Source organism: Festucalex cinctus, chromosome 12 (assembly GCF_051991245.1).
Source record: "Festucalex cinctus isolate MCC-2025b chromosome 12, RoL_Fcin_1.0, whole genome shotgun sequence".
Lineage (NCBI taxonomy): Eukaryota > Metazoa > Chordata > Actinopteri > Syngnathiformes > Syngnathidae > Festucalex > Festucalex cinctus.
Window position 1 is genome coordinate 1,179,104 of NC_135422.1, and position 23,648 is coordinate 1,202,751.

The 23,648-nt window shown below is 38.2% G+C and overlaps 2 protein-coding genes across 7 annotated transcripts in view; one reads left to right on the forward strand and one right to left on the reverse strand.

Moving 5' to 3' along the window:
- rbks (ribokinase) overlaps window positions 1-14,409 on the reverse strand; it is a 36,634-nt gene extending 22,225 nt beyond the window's left edge. For 3 of the 4 annotated variants that reach the window (XR_013287725.1, XR_013287726.1, XM_077539943.1), the window contains exons 1-6: window positions 14,235-14,310; window positions 12,795-12,856; window positions 6,979-7,111; window positions 5,846-5,909; window positions 4,479-4,541; window positions 3,890-4,054 (exon numbers count right to left, since the gene is read on the reverse strand). Coding sequence is in view for 2 of the 4 variants with exons in the window: in XM_077539943.1 (XP_077396069.1) it covers window positions 3,890-4,054; window positions 4,479-4,541; window positions 5,846-5,909; window positions 6,979-7,111; window positions 12,795-12,856; window positions 14,235-14,276 (529 nt within the window). In the remaining 2 variants the exon portion in view is untranslated. Of the gene's footprint in view, window positions 1-3,889; window positions 4,055-4,478; window positions 4,542-5,845; window positions 5,910-6,978; window positions 7,112-12,794; window positions 12,857-14,234; window positions 14,311-14,352 lie in introns of those variants that run through there. The other variant, XM_077539944.1, reaches the window with a different exon arrangement.
- babam2 (BRISC and BRCA1 A complex member 2) overlaps window positions 4,988-23,648 on the forward strand; it is a 79,415-nt gene continuing 60,754 nt past the window's right edge. The window contains exons 1-4 of one of the 3 annotated variants that reach the window (XM_077539936.1): window positions 4,988-5,443; window positions 15,226-15,372; window positions 16,235-16,311; window positions 19,713-19,807. In XM_077539936.1, the coding sequence (XP_077396062.1) occupies window positions 5,283-5,443; window positions 15,226-15,372; window positions 16,235-16,311; window positions 19,713-19,807 (480 nt within the window). In that variant the 5' untranslated portion in view covers window positions 4,988-5,282. Of the gene's footprint in view, window positions 5,444-14,590; window positions 14,719-15,225; window positions 15,373-16,234; window positions 16,312-19,712; window positions 19,808-23,648 lie in introns of those variants that run through there. The other 2 variants (XM_077539937.1, XM_077539938.1) reach the window with 2 other exon arrangements.

Below are 23,648 nucleotides of genomic sequence, written 5' to 3' on the forward strand. Positions count from 1 at the left end.
GGTATAGTATTAACTCATCTGTGGAGGGGCAAAATATTTCCTTCTTTCTGGGGAGGCGTAACAAAAAAGAATTGAAAAATACTGTCCTATATGGAATGTAAACATGAGCATAAAATGGATCAAAAATGCGCTTTCATCTAAATATAAGTATTTAGCTTTGATGTAAATGTATGCAGTCAGTACATTTCTACAATAAAAGACATGCTGTTTTTTCAGAGATATACAAACAAGGTCAAGAATGATCTCAATTCAAATTTCAGTGGAATAAAACAAATTACTGGTAAGGATTGCTCTCCCGGGGAAAGCTCAAGTGGAAACGCTTCTATTAAATGATTAAATTATCATTGGAAAAAAAAACGACTTGGAAACAGGCTGGTTGGAACAACCTCAGATCCTGGAGATGTAACCCTTGCATTCCCAGGGCAGCGCGTGTGCGTGTAAACGACAATGTGTGAGTGAGATGCACTGTGACCTTTTGTGTTTCTATTTAAGAGCATAGCAGAGATGATGTTGTAATCCTCTGTACGTGTTCAACATCACAGTCTGATGCATATTCATGAGCATCAAGCATTAATGCGTCTAATGCCGTCATTTCTTTGTATAAGTGAGGATAAACCCAGCTTGACGAAGTGATTAATTCGTACACAAAATAAAGCCACATGCAAATGTGCGCGCATTTCTGCGTTAGCTTTATGTATATTCCAGGACGTCAATATCAAAGTTGGCCCTGTACAAGTGTGTAGCCGGTTTGTGCGTATGCATGCGTGTGTTTGCGTGGGCACATTGGAGAGCATCTGCGTGGGTTTGCGTTGGGCTTGGGCCACCTGGCGCTTTGAGGTAGACGTTAGGTGGAAATAATGGCTCGCACTTCAGCACACACAACCATCATGTCATACATGACATAGTTTCCCTTTAAAAAATGTGATATATTTTATAATAATAGTTTGAGCAGTTTGTGGGCTACAAAGATTTGAGTTTGACATTTAAGGGCCCATCAGGCTGAACCCTGATAAAGACTCCTCGCTGTAATCGAGTGCCTCAGCCTCTCCATTTCTTATTATCATATTAAAGTGGAAGTCAACTTGACAATAATGTGTTATATGTGACCTCACTAGTCTAACATGACATTCTGATTAATATCATATTTGTGGAATATGAATTATGAAGCAAAATCCAGCTGTTTTATATCCACAGTGCAAAGATTCGGCCTTTTTCTGTTCTTTTATAATTATCAGTAGAAAAAATGTCGGTTACACAAAGTGAAGCCGTTTCTGCCCCAGTGAACTCACAAACTAGCGGCAATATATTTCTTTTCCTTTATTTGTTTGAGAAAGAGGAGGAAGTGGGAGGGGTATTTGTGTTTGGCGATAAGTCCATGCACCACATATTCATAGGGAAACGCTGTCTCCATGAGTTAAAATGCTTTTAGCTTTGGACTCTCATTTATTTTGCTCACTCTGGACTTTGATTCTGCTTGTAGAAGCAAGCTGAAAACACTCGCTGCCGAGTGAAATAGATCAATGTTTTAATTTATGGGGGGGGAAAAAAGCCCAAATGTTCACTATAACCACTTTCAGCCGGTGCAGTAAATACAGGTACATCAAAAATGACATAATTCTGCTTGTAATTAGAAAATTCCCCTCATACTGTAAAATTTGGAAAACATTATAAGCTAGATAATATTGTAAAAAGTGTGGATTCTCGGCCTATTTGACTGAAGTGTATCTGTGAAAATAACCAAGTCATGTAATTGTCTTACTCATATCGTATGCTCATGTTATCATTTGTTTGAAGTCACGGACGAAAGAAACCAAGGAGAGTGTAAAAATGTTATTTCCTCTATCTGTTCCTGGATCTTCCATCTGTGCCGTGATCACAGTGTTTGCGCCAAGTGTGATATTTCCAGCACTGATGGCAAATAAATGAGCCCGGCGCTCATGAAGCGTGCATGTAATCAGCAACTAAGAGACTGCTAAGGATGGAAGCTAATCAATATTCAGCCAAGTGTGGCTTTTGTGAAATCCCAAATATGGAGGCGCAGGACAAAATCTTCCGAGCTGATCTTGACATCATATTCGGAAGCATGTTGGTCTCATGTTGCTCTTACTCACTTTCCAGGTGTCAGTGAAGGCACATAAATCTACTTCTGCACATAAACAAAGCAGCCCAGCGCCTGGCCCAGATGTTGAAATTCTGGGATGCACACAAACTGAGTCATGTCTGGTAGCCTTTACTCTGCATGCGTCAAAGGCTGTGCTGGAAGTGTAGCAAAAAAAAAAAAAAAAAATGCTGAGAAAACCTTATGCAGTGTGCTAACAAACAGTTACTTGTTGCTAATTTAAGAAAAACTCGGAATGAAAACAGGAAGATGGCAAGTACAGACGTACGTAAAAGGTTTTATGTAGCTCTAATTGTGGTGTTGAGAAATACAAAGGGAAGAAAGTGGAGGAAAAAGGTAAGTTGAAGGCACATAAAAAAAGAGAACTTACAAATTTCTGTAGTTCTCTGGATTAAATGCCATTTTGTGATTAAAGTGGTTCTTAAACTGTGTTTGATCGAACCACAGGGGTTCATCTCAAATGATTTGTGATGATGGTTACTTTATTAGGGCAAAAAAAAAAGAAAGAAAGTTTGTTGGATGAATATGAGCAGTATGAATTCACATGTAAATCGAACGCATGGCGTTCCACAAGGTTCAATTCTGGGGCCTCTGCTGTTTTCATTGTATCTGCCCCTGGGTTCCATCTTGAGAAAACAGCGGTGGTTTTTAAAATGATTTATAAATATAGTGATGGGAGTCAGTGTGCTAACTGTTGATTTGCAATTTTAGTCTAGCACAAGTAGCTTCTCTAGCAAAACGAAAGCTGCATGGCGATGAGAACACAACACTTTCTGAATTCAAGGGGAAGAGAGTCAGATTCAATGAAGAGGCTACTCCCCCTGTTCATTTTGTTCACCAGTAAATCCCACCTCTGTCTTGAATTTGAAAGAAAAATATTAGATTTTTCAATCGCGTAAAAATGTATTTCTAGACTATCTTGACAAGTGCTTCTGAAAGCTGGCATTTTCAGTACATGTTGCCTTAAGCGACTGACATTTGCGTAATTTGAGCAGTACTTCATCGTTGGCGTCATTAAGTCTTCACCGCCGAACACATTAACACCCATCCTCCCCAGAGAATTCCATTTTACACAATGCCGTGGTGCCACGACGTCGAGGTGGCCTCTTTGCCAAGCTCCTTCGCTCTCCTCGTCTCTCTCCTGCCACATGGTCGGGCCTAATCACGTGTTATGGTAAGCGAGGGGGAGCGCGGTGAAGGAGGGTGGCCATCTGGGTATCCCATCTGCAACACAGTTATGGCTGTGACGTTTTCGTTGTGGCAGCGCGCGGCCATCGATTACTAGTGACGGGCCATGATGAGAAGCTCCCCAGACGTCTTAATGACGCCGAGGGCTTCTAATAATAGGACGCTGTTACAGATGACAAATTCTGTAACCTGGTCACCATGACAAGGAGGAAGGAGACACAGGGAAGCAAACAAGTACCCCGATGGTGCGATTGACGCATGTATTTGGAAATGTTGGATGTGGTTAGAAAAGAAAAAAAAACAGCAGGGAAGAAGTGAAGAAATGCTCGCTGACAAACACATTTTCAGAAATATGATGATAACAGAGGATTCATTTAGATAAAAAAAAAAACAACAACAACACCTTATTAATTTCATATATGAAGGGGGCAATAGGCATTCCAAAGACCCACATCTTTATAACTCCAAATTTCCCCTAATCCGTCCTCACTAGTACACTGTTGAAAATGTTCTGTGTCTAAAACTCAAACTCAAAAAGTTGAAATCATATAAGAGCACATAGACTAGACATGATCCACTGACCTTTGTTCTCTTGAGCCATGCGTAACGCCCGCAAAGACATTTGGGGCGAAATCTCAAGCTGGCAAACCAGTACTTTTGCAGAACTGATGGCTGGAAGCGCATTCTGAAGTTCCGTGTCGCTCAGCAGCATGTTGGCACCGGCCACGATCACGATGGCATTCTCACCTGTTTGCAGACAAAACACATGGATTTGTGAGGATGATGAATGGAATCTGAAATTTGACTTACGTGACAGATTGAAATAGATGTGATTTTTTTGTGCACAAATGAGATGGCTGTAAATCAACTTTCAGCATTGGCTTTCCAAGTGGGCAATCTGAAGTGACATTCTTGTGAGGAGCCATCTGTGTTCCAGTCAGTCATGAAGAACACAATTGAGTTTCATGTATTTTACAATTAGAAATCTAGTGTACACAGATTTGAAATATTGTAGTGTACACATTGCTTTTGGATGAACGCAAAAAAATGTGAGAACGTGTGTGTCAGCGTGCACACGAGAGTATAAAGTTAGTGAGCAGCGTGAGTGCTTAAAGAAAATTGCTTTTGAGATCTCAGCTGTTGCTTATTGGCTGTATTCAAAAGCCTTTACCTGCATCGTTGACGATGATGGAGGCAACACCTGTGGCTGCATCAGAGGTCTGTCCGACAAAGCCTAAGAAAAAAAAGAGGAGTGGTGACACAAAACAACCCACCAAAATCCACACTTTGTTTCTAAAAGCAACAAATGCAGCAGTGTGGGCTCTATATCTGCTCATTTACCAAAACGCGATTGATTATTCGTCAAATGTAGCCAGTCGCTAACAAGTTGTCACAAAATAATTCCGAGTGGTTTGACTTGCACAGTATTTGAAGGATAGTTGTTTAAATGTGTCACATTTGCTAACCTGTTGCTCAGCAACAGCAACCACTGGCTACTGAACTGTACTGGAGGCCCCCCCCCCCCCCCCCCCCCCGCAGCTTGAGTAGGTTTATACCGTTTTACACGCAGGCTTTGTCATGTCTGCTGGCTACGTAAGCTAAACACATACAGATTTTCATGCTTCTTTTGTCATTTTCTCTCTTTTCTTCGACACACGTGGCGAACAAGGCTCCACCCACTTTCGACAAGAGGAGTAGCTTGTAGCTTGTGCGATCCCATTTCATAGTTTGCTTTGAATTGTTGAAGCAAGGTAGGTGTTAGCATATACAAGGGAGTCCTCGAGTTAAGACGCACTCAACCTAAGGCGTTTCGACTTGACAACGGTTACGCCCCATCCGCCATTTTGCCTCCTTGTCCACCACATAGCCCGCAGTGTTTTCTCCTCGTCTGCTATTTAGCCCTTAGCTAGTGCTAGTGCTTGTGCACTTGTGGGAGTATCTTTGGCTTTTTCGCTCTCTTATTTTTTTCCACATCATGGCCCCAAAAAAGAAGAAGAAAGTCGTGTCTTCTATCAATGTTGCTCCAGCCAAAAGAAAAGCAACTAACATGGAAACGAAGATAAACATCATAAAGAGATCGCAGAAAGGAGCGAACATAGGCAAAGGCTTGGGCTTCAGTCAAGACAGTCATGTAAAGTATGTTGTTTTTTGTTATTTTAAATTTTGTATGGAAATTCTTTTGATGTAAATATTGACTTTGGGAAAATGGACTTAAGTCGAAATTCGGGTTACATCGCTAGCATAGGAACGGAACTCTGACGTAACTTGAGGATTCCCTGTAAATCTCAAACTTCTAGTCAACTCTGGACTACAAATGTTAAACGTTGGATTCAGCGAGCATAAGCTATGCAAACTAATTTAACTTTACAAGCACAATTTTGGTGCAACCATTTTTGAAAATATTGGAACATTATAAACAACATAAAAGTCAGTGTAGGAAGAAACAATATTCCAAAGGTAAACTTAAAAAGTGTGCCTTCGGATGCTGTCTTGGGAAACAAAATTTGGCATGCGATGCTACAAAACACCGCTGCTTACCTGTGTACACGCCATTGTCCTTGAAATTCTGAATATAACTGTCTCCAAAGGAGTCTTTACCAACCTAGAATAGACAGAAGACAAAACGATTACAACAAGGAAGGTGTCAAGCAGGGTCAGACTTGGTTAGCGGCAACGTTTGAAAAGTGTATACTGAAATCTCAGATGGGTTGGATTTTCGTGCGCCCTGCCAGCATACTGGCATGGTGCCGCCGCCGAAAATGAGTAAAAACGAACACACAAAAGTCAACAAACGCACACACGCGCAAACACACGACCAGCTGCGCCAAGCCTTGAAGACACGATTACCCCGCCTTTACGCCTCTTCATGCCCACCTCGCTTCATTTTCCTTTCTTCCGTCCACATCTGTAGCTACTTTGGGTTGCGGAGGGGGTCCCCACCTTGGCCCGAGGCACCTACTTGGAACCCACGCTTTCCAAAAAACATGCCAAAATACGGGTACTTGTAGCTGTCTGTGATGATGGGTTGGGCTGGTATTGGCTGCTTGGCCCCATCCTCTTTGAAGAATGGCCTTCTGTCTTGGATGTTTTTGATAAGCCAGAATGTCTATTTTTGGGTTCTCCCCATGCCCGGAGAGCTCCTCCTGCACTGGCTTGTTATCGATCGGGTCTCTTTGTTCTGACAGAGGTGGGGCTCCGGTGCTTTAGTGCTCGGGTTGAAAGGCCACACTATGCTTACTGATCGGAGACTTCGGGTTGCGTCGTATGGGAATAGGTTTGTTTGAAGGCGGCCGAGAGTGGGTGGCGTATGCACGCAGTCTGGTATTGATCAAGAGAAAATGAGACGTGGAGAGTTTATGCCGTAAAATGAAGTTTTGCGAGTTGCGGAAAAGTTGTCGGACTATCGTCGCGGTAGTGCGGCGTTGTACACACGTCTTAGAATTCATTCATGGTTACAATAACATTCTGCAGTCGAGCACAGCTCATAAATGCCCAAGCACTTTTTCGATGTTTCGCGTCATAAAGCACTCGCCGGAAAAGTGGGTGTCCGTCAACGACTGGGCCAACAGAGAGACTGAAGTGCCCACCTCTGATGATGGACATGATGAGCATTGTGTTTTATGGTTATGGGAGGGAGAGACAGATCCATTGATGCACAGTGCTGTACATACCTTGGCGACCATTGCGGTTTTAGCCCCCAGTCTTGCAGCTTGTATGCACTGGTTGGCCCCTTTTCCTCCAAAGCCAATGAAGAAGTTGTGGCCATGGATTGTTTCCCCTTCTTTAGGTAGCCTTGGTGACTGGCTGAGGGTGAAAACAAAAATTACTGAGTCCGCTCACAAAGATGCATTTTGAGTTTTATTATCACCGGAAGGTGGGGACACACTCAGTGTGTATCCCATGCTGAGACCAATGAAGCCCACTGCAATTATTTTTATATCAGCAAACTTTACTGTTAAAAGAGACATTTTAGGCCAGAATAACAGAAAATATGTCAGGAGCCACAAAACATTTGAAGTTTGTGTTGAAGGAAAAAGTTTGTTAGTGTTAGTCTAATGTACTGAGGGCCCACGAGCTAATTCGAGCTGCACCACAACATAAAAATTGAAGAGCAGTAGCCAATATGTAGACATTCAATTTCTCTCTTCTGTTTTTTATTTTTTTTATGTCAAATTTCTGAGATTTTTTTGGCGATTCTATTTTATTTATCTATCTATTTTTTTAATGTATTTTTTTATAGTAATTTTCTGCTTCACTTCATTTTTTGATTGTTTTATGGGTATTTTTTGAAAAAATTTTCTGCATTTTTTGCTATCAATTTTCTGACATTTTTGGCATTTTTATTAACATTTTATGGTAATTTTTGGATTTCTTCTTTTGTTGTGCAAGCATTTTAGGGTTACCATTTGAATGTTTTCTTTTCTGCCTTTTTTTCATTTTATGGTCATTTTTTAACATTTTCTTTACTGCCTTTTAAAAATTCAACACTGTCGCATTTTTGGCAATTTCATAGACATGTATGGTAATTTTCTGCTTTTCCTTTTCATCTTTAGACATTTTTAGGTCATTTTCAAAACCTTTTCATATACCTTTCATCTCTCTTATTCTGACAACTTCAAAATGTGGACTCTGACATTTGTTGAACATTTAATCATTCATTTGTAGCTAAATCATTAATTCATTTAAAGAATATTTTTTCTAAATTGTTTTCTAAAAAATAAATACACTGTTCCTGCTTGGGCCCTAATTATGTAAAAAAAAAATAAAAATGCTAATTTCTACTTTTTTTTTTTTTTAAAGACATTCCCAGGGAGGGCAACAGCATGAGGACTAAAGTTATGTGCGGTTATCTATTATTTTTTCCCTCATGTTCTATACATCACAAAGAGATATTCTACTTCAAATATTTCCATCACATTAAATCTTACCCAGAATATACACGCAGCTAAGTGTGCCCAAATTTTCCTAATAGAACAAGCAGAGAGTTGAGTGGATGTCAAACTTGACACTGGCAGCACCAGTCATATAGTTGACTCATCAAGGTTAGTTTAATGAGCTGCCTGTCGTCCAATCACAAAGCGACCGGTAGGTGAGTAATACGGGCAAGAGACAGCAGCCGTATCATGCGTGCGTCAAGCCGTTGCGGTTTGGCTTCGGGCCAGCGGTGCCAAAGGATCGGCGGTTGGCAAAATGTTGTCATTAACTTGTTTTCCATTCTGCTGTTGGACTTTCTTTTCGACATAAGTATGTGTGGGTAAGCTTGTTTGATGCAGGTGTGCTATATTACAGTAAATTCACTCAATCCTTGCATTTCCAGGAACAGACTGCGAGAACACTAGAGGCTGCTATAAATGCTGCTTTTGCGATGGGTTGTAAAAACACTCAAATGCCAAACGTTAGAACGGGATGTGAGGTCAGCAAGGCTGTAATGTGGTGAGAGGGAAATGGAACAAAGGCCCAACGTTTATTGCACACACACACAACGTAGTCTGCTCCTTTTTTTTTTATCACCTGTGTTGCCACTGTGAGAGTCCAGCTGAGAAAATTCTATAAGAAAAGAATTTCCTTTCAGTGACAAAAGGACCTCAAGAAGTTTTGCACACTAAATGAGATTTGCTGATTTGATAACAGCATGAGAAGCTCTGAACGCTTTTTGGAGTCTCTTGCGGGATTTTTAACTTTTCATAGTCGAGGGTTGAGGTTGTAATATACCAAAAATAATATCTGAGATGCAAAATTCTCTTTATTGTGTTGTATGAAGAGGAGGCAAAAACAAAACAAATAAGCGCCTAAAACGCAATCCGTGAACACGCTCTCCCACAGAAGCGAAGCAGGTGTTCTGCGACTTTAAAAGTAGCGCTTAGTTCTTTCCTGTCTGACTCCCTTCATGGACAAAACGTGTGTGTGCACGCGCGTGCGTGGTTCTGTTTGCAAAGTACTCCGGTGTTTCCAGTTTTGCACACCTACACTGGACTTTGGACTGTGCAAACCTGTGCAAAACACAGACAGATTTGAGACTATTTTCTTCTTCCTGATGGGGCGTAAGAAAAAAAATCAGAAGCATTGCGCTGAATGGATGGGAAACTATAGCTGCATTTCTCTGTTAATATAAAGCTTATATTATAAACAATTTAAAAAAAAAATCAATTTTGCAAAATACTGTATGTCCCCTTTAAGCTTTAACCAGCAAATGCAACTATTAAGAATTTATTCATGACCTCACATTTTATATTTCTCGCAAGAGTGCAGCTTTTATAACTGTGGTTACAACTTATGGAGGAAATGCACTTACTTCCTCTGCGGTCAGAAAATAACTGATATTTTACTGAACCACAAATCGAGGATTTTTTTTTTTCTTTTTTAAAATCTTAATGAGTAGAAATTCACTTTCACAGCAAAACAAAGCACGTTGTGAATGAATCTGTCAAGAGCAGACGGAGCATAAGAACAATAGCTGCCATATACCAGAGCTAGATTTTCCAAAAGAACTGGACCGTCAGAGTTTGAGCCTAATCCTAAAATATATTGTTGTGTACACATTACACTTGATTACGCTTCGGAAACACGACATAAATTTGGTTAATTTCGGTTTTAAAAACAGGTGAAAGGTGTCTACACGGTGAGCTTTGGCAGCAGGGGGAGCTGTATGTCTTTTACAATAGGTTTGACTCTTGACTGACTCTGTTCCTCCTTTGCAGCATGGCTATTTAACTTTTTTTTTTTGTTTTTTTTTTTTTTTTTACAGCATAACCTTTTGTGTTTGAGAGGAACAGCAGCATATCCATCAAGTGTGCATGTATTTGTGTGTGTGCCAGTCATTTGTACTGACACACATCGACTGACTTTTCAAGACAACTGGATTTTTCCACTTCAAAGCCATGCATAACACTTTGAAGGGCTTCACATATATTCCTGCTAGCCTCTCCTATCCACTGTCTGACCTCCATCCATAAAGCCCCCCGTGCCACACGCACCCACTTTCGCAACGCAGGCAATCTCCCGTTAGACTATTAGAGTTGTAATTGATAACTCCTGTCCTTGAAAACAGAATACAAGGAAGAATCGGCAGTTAAATTGTTAATGCGAAAAATTAAAGACTAGAAAAAAGTAATAAATTGGGACTCTTACCTTACTTAAAACACATCAAAGAATACATTTTTTTCAGATTATCTTTCCTTCTCATTTTTCACCCTCAGATTGTACCAAATAATAAAAGTTATGGGAAACATTTCATCATATGAGCTACTGATCCTGTCATTCCTCTGAAAGTTTATGATAAAAGCTGTTTTCAAATGACTGGCCTGAGATATGAAACTTACAACCAAGAAGGCTGATGTAAGATCATCATTTTAGGACGTACATACTACAAACATAATTAGCTATAATCTTCAGATCTTCAAACCAACGTCCTCTGTGGAAAACCAGAACAAAATTTGGTCTGGAACCATTAAGACTGTCTAGATCAATAAATCTCATGACAGCAACTTGCTATTAACGACTTCTATGAAGACATAAAAGGAGCTGTTTAGACGCAGATCTCTGCGGTCAATTATGATTAATTTACGGCATGAAGCTAAAATATGTTATAGATTAACATTGCAAGCTTTTAGGACAGGCCATGAAAATCCAGAAGCAATAACTACATTTCAACTACTTCCTCTATTTTTATGGAGGCAGTTACAGCCATGATGGAAAAAAATAAAAATCTTTTCCACAAGCTTACAGAACAAGTCAAAAATAAAACTGCTGATGGAATGTTGTGGTTATTGTTATTAATAAACAATCATTTGAACATGTTCTAAACACACTGCTTCTGACGATGACATAATCAACAGTTGGGAACTTTGAATTGCACCTAATATTGCAATATATCTAATTTTTGTACAATCTTAACGTGCAATTGCTATGTTATCCTTATAGAGAACATAGAGACGTCTTTGGGCAAAACTCTAAATTAAATACAGTCGAACAGAATATGCACATACTAAAATGATAACAATGGAATGGACACAGTAAAGTGAGGGAGGAGCCATTAATTATGTTACGACTTGTATTCCTCCTCCCTTATCATATTAGGAACCATTCTTGTTGTGAGTGCAAAGGTCGCGTAATATTTATTTTACTCTTGCATCAATGAAGTTTGGGATGTTACAAGGTTAATTAATAATAGCCTAGAGAGGTTTTATATTGGCAGCAGCCCAAGTTCACAAACCAAGATCCATAAATGCACGAGTATGGTATGGAAGAGCATGAAAGCCTGAAAGCCCTCAAACAAACACTGCTGGTGATTTGCTAGAACAGAGCACGTGACCTCTTAACCCTCAACAAAAAATGTCTATGCCTACACCTTAAGAACGGAAGAAGATTTACAATATTTATGGCCATTTATTGAATGGGACTAACTGTCAAACACACAAATACAAAATGAAAACACTTGCAAAGAGCATGGAGCAGATGCTCACACTGACCTAACCATGTGCTAAACAGCCAACTAGAATGACCAACTAGTCATGTGTACCTTTAACAGAATATACTTCCCAAATGCTATTTCTGAAGTCAGAACAATGAATGATGCAAAAAGTAAATAAACAAACAAAAACATGAGCTGAACCCACAGTGCAACAGGCACAATTTAATTTTTGTTCAGATTTATCTTTGAGGCTGACAGGCTTCCTTCAGCAACAAAGCATTATAACTACCATTTTTTTTAAAAAGAAACAGGCCTCAAATATATGTAACATAACTATTTTCACTTGTTTTTGTCTTTAAAAAAAAACAAAAAAAACATACAGCCTTTCGATATTTTTTTAGTGTTGGTGGTGTTGCATTGATTCCCGGTGAATCAAGAAGAGGTGCAGGCGTTCAAATGTACAAGCTATTTTTAACACATTAAATTCGTCAATAATGTGTAAAATAACAGATCACGTGAAGCCCATTAATATTGATTTGTGAAAAAAAATATTGCGTATATTTTATACAACATAATTGGACATTCAGGTTTCTGCCCAAGAGCTATTTATTTATACTGTTTTGGTTATTGCAGTATTACGTTATGTATGTTTTTATATTTCATAGTAAAGCGCTATTTTTTTTCTTTATAAAAAGGCAACACAAATAAATATGTTTTTTTGGGGGGGGCTGGAACAGATTATTGGCATTACAATTCATTCTAATGAAGAATTTTGATTTATACAGCACAAGTCGATTGAGTTACGAGCTTGGTCAAGGAACAAACTCAACTTGATAGTCAAGGTAACACAGCATTAGCACTTTTGTGGATGGATGGACTTAACCAAAAACCAAACAAAGTAAGAGCATGTATTGTGTGTAAATAAAGAATGACTTGTCCTACAGTTGTGACAATTTAACCAACACGCTATTTCCTGCAGGACTCTTATTCATATGACTGCAAATTTCAGGAAGTATGTAATGTTGCACTAATACGCATTCAACTCTAGTCAGCAACTTTTGGGCTGGGTTTACTTACCTGACCAAGTCAGTCATGCAAGAACCAACCACGACCACGTCAAAGGCCTCTTCAGTCATGACCTGATAAGACACACTGATGTTATTCTGGATAAAGCGATTTATCTTTCATTTGTAAAATTGATCTATTACCAATACCACATTCAGTTGTTTTTTTTTTTTTAATTCATATACACCCTCCTTTTTGTTGTTTTCTTTTGGTTAATAATCAGCTTCTGGGGGATATTTCAGGTAAAATGAGCAAAATAGGGCCACAACCGCCTCCAAACCTCAAGTGCCTGACAGTGTATTTCCTACATTAGCATGAGAATGGAAGAGACAAATAAGGTAAAAATAGAGCCTTCATCATTGGCTGAGTTGGACAGGATCCAGTCATATTAGTGGTGTATGAGAGAGTGTGTGTGCGTAAACTGCACACTAGTGTATTTATTTGAGGGGCAGCAGGTGGGGAGGGGGGGTTTGCAGCTTCAACACTAGACGACGTGAACACACCACAGCCAGGCAAAGTCTTTAATTAATTCAATCCTCGGCTTGTATCAGAGCTAATGCTAGTGTGTTAATCTCTTCAAATCTCTTCCTCGGCAGTGGAGGACTTGGAAAGCCTGGCCGCTGGCTGTAGGATGCTTTACTTCTCTCTTTCCACATTTCACAACATTTTGTCTTTGTTCCACATGCAAGCAGAGTAAATGTTAGAAGCAGCCAGTGATTCTACTGCAGGAGAATATGCTCAGATATTCATTGTCCTATCTTTTAAAAAGGAATTATTTGCAAATTAAATTCTGATCTGTCAAAGCTGACCAGCTTCATCAAAATGCATAAGGTTTGCCTCATCCGCAGGCAAAACTGCATGTCTGCCAAATGAATAAATTAAAACAAATAATACATTTATTTTCAGAATATAGTATTAGAATCCCCCAAGATTCTGTCTGTTGCTTTAGTTACAAACTACATTTACTGTACAAATCAAGACAAGACAGTCCTTGTCCTTTTTTGTTTTTTTGGCCTATGTCTTATTTGGCATTATATATAATAATATCACATTCTTGCTTGCTCTGAAAATTGTTGGGTAATATTAGACCAGCAGGTCACAGGTTCAAAACTTCCTCTTGACTAAAATATGAAACACCAGAGCCACAAACTGCTCACAGTTTTGAGCCATGTCAATTTTAAATCTCATGTGTAGACTTGGTTTTGTGTGCAATATACATGTACTGTATGTAAAATAATATACAGTACATTGGCTTTCCAAATAGGAAAAGAAACAGCATAAACCAGGAATCACCAACACGTTGCCCTAACATGATCAGTGTCGTCACAAAAACAAATAACTTGTATTATTAACAATTATTCACATTTGAAAAAAAATAATAATAATTGTTATTTCGAAATGTGTATCAAAGTGATAGCCCACACTAATCAGGACGCAAGAAGTAGATCTCACTTTCTTAAAGGTTGGTGACTCGTGGCATAAACAGGATGACATTAATGTGTGATGGGTACCATATACTTAAAACACGGACAATGATAGTTTAATCAGCCGATACACTAAACACGTTTACCTTTTCTGTTTTCAAAATGAAGAAGCAGGGCGAAGTACATCGCTCCGACAGCACTGATTGACACCTACAGTGAGGAAGCTAATGCCTGCGTAGTATTATTTCATATTTAACAAGCTTATCGATTTAAAATAATGTTGATAATTTACACAATATATAATATCACTAATTATTAAAATTATAGTCGCATATCACTATGTATATTTGTATATCGAAATCATAATGAATATTGTTTAAGCAGGCATTATAATAGACCACTAAGTAGGGTCCTTCGAAAGGACCTAAACAATATTTACCCGGAAGTAATGGAAGTAAACGCTCAAGTCAAAATTTAACAAGATACAGTATTTAATTTCCAGCTTTTTCCAGGTATTGTAATTTTCACAGAAGCATATTTGAGTTAAAAAAAAATATTGTATATATCGACACAAATAATTGCTTAAAGGTTGATAATGTAAAATGCCGTACCCCGAAAAAACAACTCGTAGATAAACGCTTGCTTCTAAAACTCTTTTGTAGCTTGTATATGTATTTTTAGGTAAGGGAAATATTAGAATGGTTCTTCTGAAACCCTAACCGCGTTTGTTAGATCAAGGCGCCAGTGTTCATAACTTGAATGACCGGTTCGAGACAGTGTCTGGAGTTCTATCATGAATCGTACAAGTTAAATCCTCGATGGAAATTATTCTGGTGTCCTCAAGCATTTCACTTGACACCAATAAATGTGGTCGTCTAGTAGATAGAGCTCACAATTCTTGACTTAATTTGAATTTCACACGTGTTAAAATAAAAAATAGTGCACTACATTACAAATCAGCCCAAACACGACTTTTAAATTGTTTTTTGCTTGTTTTCATTTTTTTTTTTTTTTGTCAGGATCGATAACATGAACAACATCTCCCCAGAAGTTGCACTGCACCGGATTTCACCGGAGTTGCGACCCATGCTGTGCAGTGTGGTGCGGAATGGCCGGGTGGGACTGGACTCCACAAATTGCCTACGAGTCACAGACCTCAAAACTGGGTGAGCTTGACCGTTTTGCACAGAGGTCTGGCAAAGAAGTATTTATTTAATGAAAATTTAGGTGACAATAGTTTATTTTATTTTATTTTATTTTATTTTTAAGCACATATTTTGTGTGTGTTTTTTTCAATTAAGTACATTCGGCTGTTACCAAGTTTGACTTATGCAATTTAGGTTCATATGATGACATCTCATGAAATTGCTGCAGATTTTTTTTGTCACTACATTCATGATTTGAATATCCCATTCCACCCACCACCGATAAACTCACTTGTGATGTTAATAAAGGTAAGCTAGAAACACATTTCAATTGAATTGATACCAATGCTTAATTAGTAGGTATAAGTGGTACCATCTCAAAACCTCCAACAACCTGAACTCTTCATACAACGTGCGATGAAATATGGTTTCAAGTTCTGACCCTGCAGTCAAACATTTGCATTCAGAGTAATTAATCAGATTTAAATCAGGTGTTGTAGACTCATTTTTGAAAAACCTTTTTTGTTAATGTTTTGTTTCAGAGATGCTGTTCTGCATCACCTGGTTTCATTAGAGGTTAGCTGAATAACTGTTGCCTTGTATTGTTTTCTCAGAAGAGATCTAAAGAAATATCAGCAAGTTAATTTACTTTCTTAAAACTATATCTGCCATACATTGTATATTAATGCAGTCTAGCATTTCATCCAGTGCTGGCTTATACATGCTTCCTTGGCCTAGGAGTAATTACTGAAGGGGTGGTTAAGTCATTTTGTATTTTAACTGTGCTTAATTAAACCATATCATTTTGTTTTTCAACAAAGGTGTCACTACAAGTGTTCAAGTGTAATTTGTTTGTGCTTGCTCAATTATCTTTCATTTTCAGATGTACATCTTTGACCCCGGGTCCTTGCTGTGATCGCTTCAAACTTCACATTCCCTATGCTGGAGAAACCCTCAAATGTATGTGGAAAACTGGCCATAATTCTGGTCTGAGTTTATTGAAATCATTGTGTCATATCACCAACATTTCGTGGATAAATAAATGAATCTTTTGGCATTGGGCTAATTAGAGCTTAAACATTTTGACTACAAGGCAAAATCAGTATAGGTATTTTGATTTTGTGCCACACATACTGTAAGTACTGTATGTCTGAGAGTAATTGCACACGCATTTAGGACTGCACAAATGTTCCAGAGAAAATATCTACATTTTTAGCTGGTTGACGAATGGTTAATTTTGCCCTAAAAAATAACCACAACCAAACACTGTCCAGTGATACTGATTCATGCTTAAATAGGAAGTTAGATTTTGTAAGCCTATCTAATGGAAAATGTCCAGGAGAACGCAAGGGGGAGCAGATGCTTGTTTTCCAGAAATGTTTCGATTGGGATTACTTTTAGTTGGAACGTGATAAGTGGCCACCATCTTTGTGGAATTTTGTAAAACACACAGAATAAGCCCTTTCAAGACTTTAAAAATCATCCATCATCCAAATACATTAATGTAAAACCAATTGATCACTTAAGTACACAAAGTATTCTACTGCTCACGCTGCTCTTCTAAAAAAAACAATATTCTATTCACAGAGAGGTTCTAAGAGAAGTTCTTAGGGGAAGTGACACTGTTTGAAACGTCACTGTAAATTTGATGCATTGACATGGAGAACCCTTCGGAATTATGTCCCGTACCAGGTACCTTGAGGTCTTAAGTTAGGCAGTTTATGATAAATGCCATACAGTATATATGTACGTTTATTTTCCAACCGTTTTTAATTAGTAAATCAGGGGAGCGGAAATTGATTTGACCAGGCAGACTTGCTTGAAATTCATATAGTGGTGTGCCGGTGTATGATTGAATGCTTGCAATGCATTTTGATGTTACTTTATAGTCACATATGAAACATTTATTGAATGAATTAATGTTTCATACTGCTTTGGATCCTTAATAGCAATGTAGGAAGTGTTATGGAAATTAAATTAATACTTCCTTCACGTTGCCAGCAAGCAAGAGTCCCTACACTTTTCTTAATCGATAAAAACAAATGACACATTTGGATGTTGATTTATTTCTAAGCTGAATTTACCTTAACTTTTTGGACGTCTCTGCACCGCGCACAAAAGATTATGACTTGATCATTTACAGTTCAGTGCAATGAAATAATATTCTAGGTGGTTCAGCAAAGGAAGAGCTTGATTTTGGTCAGCTTATCAAAAAAAGTATCAAATGTATTATTAATAGTATGACAGAGCTGTACAATCTAACCTGTCTTTACACTTTCATGGTTTTGGAATATGTCTTTAATTCTTGGAGACATTTAGGCGGCAACTTGCAAGTAAACAAAAAACAAGCCATTGGCATTCCTACATAGCATGTGAAATCTCTGCAGCTGTTGTACTTTCCTGTGTTTTGGCCTCAGGATGAATGTTTGTTTAATCAAGGATGCAGGGCTGCAGGTTGGTGTCTGCCAGTTTATGGACCGTCCCATTTCTAGCGTGCCAAAGCTTGGTACACTCTGCACAGATCTAAGCATCATTAATTCAAACCCAGCCCCCCTCCACGCCACCACTTTGCCTGGTACAACCAAAGAACAATTTGTGCCTTTTCCTCTCAAGCATAGTAGATCCTATGACCTTCCTTTGTATCCTGTTGACAGTTTTTGGGTAGTATACTATGGATGGCACAGTTACGTAGTCCAATGTACCTCTCTCAGCCAAAGCCAGCTAGGGGAGGCTACAGCTCGCAGTGCCCATGCTTTGACAAAACAATCACAAACCCACACCGGCCACCATTTAAAGTGCCCCTGAGTAACCCAACATATATTTCAGATGTTGGCTTTTCCTGACATTTTTGTAAACACATCAAACAGCCCAAGTAATGGTCCGCAGAGACATTCCAAAGCATCAGAGGGATACCATTGTTTAAAAGGGATTATACTGCACTATTTTAAGCCCTTCCAAAAGTTAACTATAGGCTTATCATGATTAAATCTTACCTTGGAAACCATGGCGATGTAATTTTTTTTGAAAAATTATATATTAGGTGTGTTGTTGGTTATTTTTGTAACGTGGTAGTAAAATGCCTGGTTCAATAAAACCTCTCCGCCTCTGATTGCCGCACCCCCGGCTAGCCGACTGCAGTCTGCTGTTGTAGCTATGCGTTTGAGCACTCTGAACGGCCACGCAATTTGACGCAAGGCAATTCTTCAATAAACATTTAAAACAAACTGGCTCCTTGCTGCAAAAAAAATCGTGGAAAGGAGGGGAAGAGAAAGGTGGATTTTTTTATTTTATTTGTATTTTTTTAAATCTCATATAAACAGCAGTGTGTAGACTCCCCCCTCACCCCCGACTGTATTTCTGTCTGACTTCCAGTAGCTTACAACACATCCTCTTGTCTGTTTGAATCCTCTCCACTGGAAATTTCCATCTATACATTTAAGTTTGTCTCTTCCTGCTGTCGCCAGATTGACCAAAAAAAAAGCAGAACTGAACGGTCTTGTAGCACATAAATAGAATTGTGCAACATATCAGAACATTGTGATCCCACATGATCAACGCCTTATGGGATCATAATATAATTGCCTCATTTCTTAGCAGACCATGCCATCTGTGAAATTGGTTACATATTTTAGTAATATTTTGAATTTAGAGACATTCACATTATTTCTCTGTTTACTATTTTCGTATCTATGCACATTACGTTCACAAGCTTGACTGAGTGTCTTCACTCCTAAATGTCAAGTTGGCTCATTACTTTAGGTGCTTAAATCAAAAGAACCTAGGGCTCAAATCCTTGTCATGCGGAAATCACAACTTTTTAGAAAAAGACATTTATGACAGATAGTTGTCATGTGTTGTGACCTTAATTTATCTTAATTTTGTTTTGGTTTTCCCTGTCAAAACCATCCATCTATCCATTAATTGTCTACACTCTTTAACCTCAGAAACACAATTTAAATGCTTGTGTTAAGATTTAATTACACGTTATTGTATTTTATTTAAAAAAAAAAAACAGAGTCACGTAAGCCACCTCTTTTTTTTTTAGGGAGCAATTTCTATTTCTCATTTAATTTCTTACCTCTTGCATAGCAAAAAAATTCATGTATAGACTGCAAAGTGCAATACAATATATTCTCTTTGCAAACAAATCAGAAATAGCTTATTCTAGCATTTAAGAAATTGATTGGACACATGAAACAAACTAGAATTTTGTCTTTACAGCATGTCAACATTCTCCTGAACTGCAGATTATTGCCAATTTCCGTTTCCAAAGTCAAAGGGTATTTTACAGGGCAGAAAAAGATTTAGACTCTGTGAGTCATTAAGCTAATCTGTTTTCATCTTTTTTTTTTTCCCTCCAGGGGATATTATATTTAATGCCCGCTATCCGGAGCTGCCCCCAGATTTTATTTTTGGCGAAGATGCTGAGTTTCTACCCGAACCTTCAAAATTACCGGTGAGTATCCAGGTTGAAAAGTAAATGATACAGGGGAGGCATATTTTCTTGAAATAATTTTCCGCATTATATATCCTTGGCATCCCAGGAAGTTTTCACGTTCTTACCCTTTATTTCTTGTCCCACCTTGGTTCTGTTCAGTTGGTCAGGTGTGTACGAAATGCAAATCACCCGGTCCGCGACGTCCTACAAGTGATGGGTGTCGTCATGGTTCCATTTTGTATTCTATGGTGTAGTATTTTCTGTAGTAGCATAGCATTTTAACTTGAGCAGCTGTCAGGCTAACAATTCTACACACATGGACAAAAGGGCTGGTACCCCCTGTGTTTTAATAAAAGAAAAGTGTACAGTGGTCACTGACAGAAATAATGTGATCAGACCGAATGTGAAGGGAAGAATAAATGAAAATCAACCGATGAAAATCAGATCTTGCTTTTGAATTGTGGCTCAATTGAATTATTTTATACAACACAAACGAAAAAATGAACTTAATGTTTTTTTGGCCAACCTTTTGAAGCAATCACTCACTGCGATCTAACCATTTTTGCAGCTTTCAATGAGACTTCTCAGCAGGTCTTTTGGCCCACTCTTGATGAGCAAACTGCTCCAGTTGTCTCAGGTTTGAAGTGTGCCTTCTCCAAACGGTTTGTTTCACATGGTCAATAGAAATTAGATCATGGCTCATAAAAGGACACTTCAGAATAGCTCTTATTTATTTATTTATTTATTTATTTTTTGTTCTTAGCTGTTCTTGGGTGTTTTTATGTGTGTTTTGGATCATTATCCTGTTGCAAGACCTATGACCAGCAAGTGAGACCAAGCTTTCTGACACTGGGCAACACATTTCTCTCGAGAATGAATACCTTGATTATAGTCTTAAAGATGGATTAGATAGATTACATTTTGCACAGATTCGATACACCCTGTGCCAGATTATAGCAAAGCAGCCCCAGAGCATAACAGATTCTTAATTTTTCCGTCAATAGTGGTGTCCTCCTTAGCCGTATCTCTTAGAGGCCAATTTGGATCAAACAGTAACAGATGGTGCAGTTCTACACTGATGTGCATTGACCTTGGAGCTCACCTTGAATTTCTTTGTAGGTTGTACCGGGCTCTTTTTTTTTTTTCTTTTTTTTTTCTTCCAATTGGTAGTATCCGTCCCTTCAATTTGTCATCAACTTTTCTGCTGTCCCGTCCAGAGAGGTTGGCTACATTCCCATGGATATTACATTTCTGAATATGTGCAACGGCCGTCACATGTACATCAAGTCATCAATCATGTTTTTTTTTTCATACAACAGTACAACTCAAAGCACTTCACATTGTTAAACATAACCTCCCACCACCACCCACAAGGACCCAAACACACACATGCAAACATAAACAAACGAAAAGGTAAAAAGGTAGGAGTAGAAACGATCAGATGCTGGGTACAGTCCATAAAGCAAACCTTTATCTTCTAAGTTGGGACATTGCACAATACAATGATTTGCAAATCATATTCAACCTCTATTCAATTGAATACACTACAAGGACAATATGTTTAATGTTCAAACTGATGAACTTTTATTTTATTTTTTTATATTGTCTGCAAAACATTCCAAAAAAGCTGGTACAGGGGCATGCTTGCACTGTTACACGTCACCTTTCCTTTTAATAACACTCACTAAACGTTTGTGAGCGGAGGAGAGCAATTGTTGAAGGTTTGTAGGTGGATTCTTTCCCATTCTTGTTTGATGTACAACTTAATTTGCTCAGCAGTCCAAGGTCTCCGTTGTCATATTTTGTGCTTTGTAATGCGGCACACGTTTTCAGTATGAGACAGGTCTGAACTGGTGGCAGAGCAGTCTAGTGCTCGTTCTGTTTTACTATGAAGCTAAGTTGTTGTGACTTGTGCAGAATGTGGCCAAGCATGACCTTTCTTAAATAAGCTGGGACATCCCTGCAAAGATACATTTCTTGGATGGTATATATATGTTGCTCCAAAACCTATATGTACCCTTAAACATTAATGGTGCCTTCATGGAGTCTTGCCGTTTACACTCAGATTTCTCCAGATTCTCTCCATCTTTTGATGATATTAGGACCGTAGTTGATGCAATTCCCATATTCCTTGCAATTGTTCATTGAAAAGCATTTTTTTTTTGCCATGGTGGTTTACCAGCTTTTCAAATTCATGCTATTCATGTCATTCGATTTTATTGTTAACTCAGCAATCGGAAAGCAGGTAAGCTTTCTGATGCAGATCGTCTGACCAATTTTTGAAGAAGTGGAAAAGTCCCTGAAGAGCTATCTGAATTAAAACATATATGGTATATATTTTTGAATTAAGATGATTTGTTTTTTTAATATTTTAATTGGATTTTACCATGTAGTCTATGTACTGTTTTGAACAATATGAGGCTGGTGAGCAGCTTTTAAAACACAAGAAAAAAAGTTTTGTGTTTTTTTCCCCTCCATAAATTCACAACAATTAATGCATCCCATTTTCCTTTTATAATACTATACTTAGTTGCTACTACGACTACTGCATGTTAGTGGTAATAAATATTTTCTCATTATTTTTCTTATCTCACTGTTGAATGCAGTCCTCAATTGTAAGTAGTTTGATTTAGGTATATAATTCAAGTCTGGAAAATAAGCAGACTTGCCTCACAATTTGCAAGTCAAAATGTTATGGACTCAGTATATGGTATTTGTAAATTGGTGAACTAAGTTTTAGTTTGGGAACTGTTCTCTCTTTGTGTACAACCATTTAAGCCAAGATTATGCAGCTATCATTCCTATTTTTGCAGCAGCCTAACATAAAGCAGCTAAATTCCCCTGCTTGTGTCAGAGTCTGGAAGAGAAGAGGGGAGTATTGCTCACTGTCTCATAAATCCAGCTGTGCACATAAGGGGAAGTACCTCTGCTGAGCCAGTGCTTGGCAGGTCTTCATGTGTTTATTTTCTCACATACAGTATATTCCTGCACTTTTCTCTTCATATGTTTGTAATTTTGCTGCCAGAGCTCTTCTCGTCTGCCTCAACTCTTCAGTAAGTGCACCCTCCCTTGCACTTTTAAACCCTAGACTTCCCAGTAAAATCATGGTCACCCCAACAAATATTGCTTTATAGTTTAAAATAATCACTCCGCCGCACGCCCATCTGCAATGATTGGCAATAGAGATGTTTTTCACAGTTACTCTGAAAGAAGGATGCTTAACGAAAGCATTAAGATTCAGATTTTATTCATCATACAGAGAGGATTATAGTCTAATAGTTTACAGTAGTGGTCACCAACTCTGGTCCTTGAGTTATGTCTGGCACACATGTATTGAGGCTCAGTGTTGCAAAGTTGGATTGTAGTTTAAATGTGGGACCAGACTGCAGTTAATTAGGCACTCCAGCATTTCCCTATCCTAGAGCGCTTTGTAATGGATACAAGACTTGTTTTAAACCGTCTTTGTCTGGAAATGTAGAAGGTCAATGCGTGGAGTCATTATGACATCTGAAACCCTGAAATAGCAAGAGCTGTATAATACAGTTGTGAGATCTATAAAGTTTTCTAGATTTCTGTTTAAAGTGGTATTCAAAGGCGATCCAACTGAGATTTAAATGCGTATATAACTCACAATGAAAAAATATCATTACTTAATATATGACCTGTAATATTGACGTTCACTTATATTGGATATACTTTTTAATATCATCATATGTCTCATACTTTTTCAAATGCTTGCTTACTTTTTAAAAATAAACAATACATTCAAGTACTTCTTTTTATAGCAGTAAGATATTGGATTGTAAGTGGGTGTCCCTCTCATTTGATACTAAAAGTAGTAAAAAATTTAATAATGGAG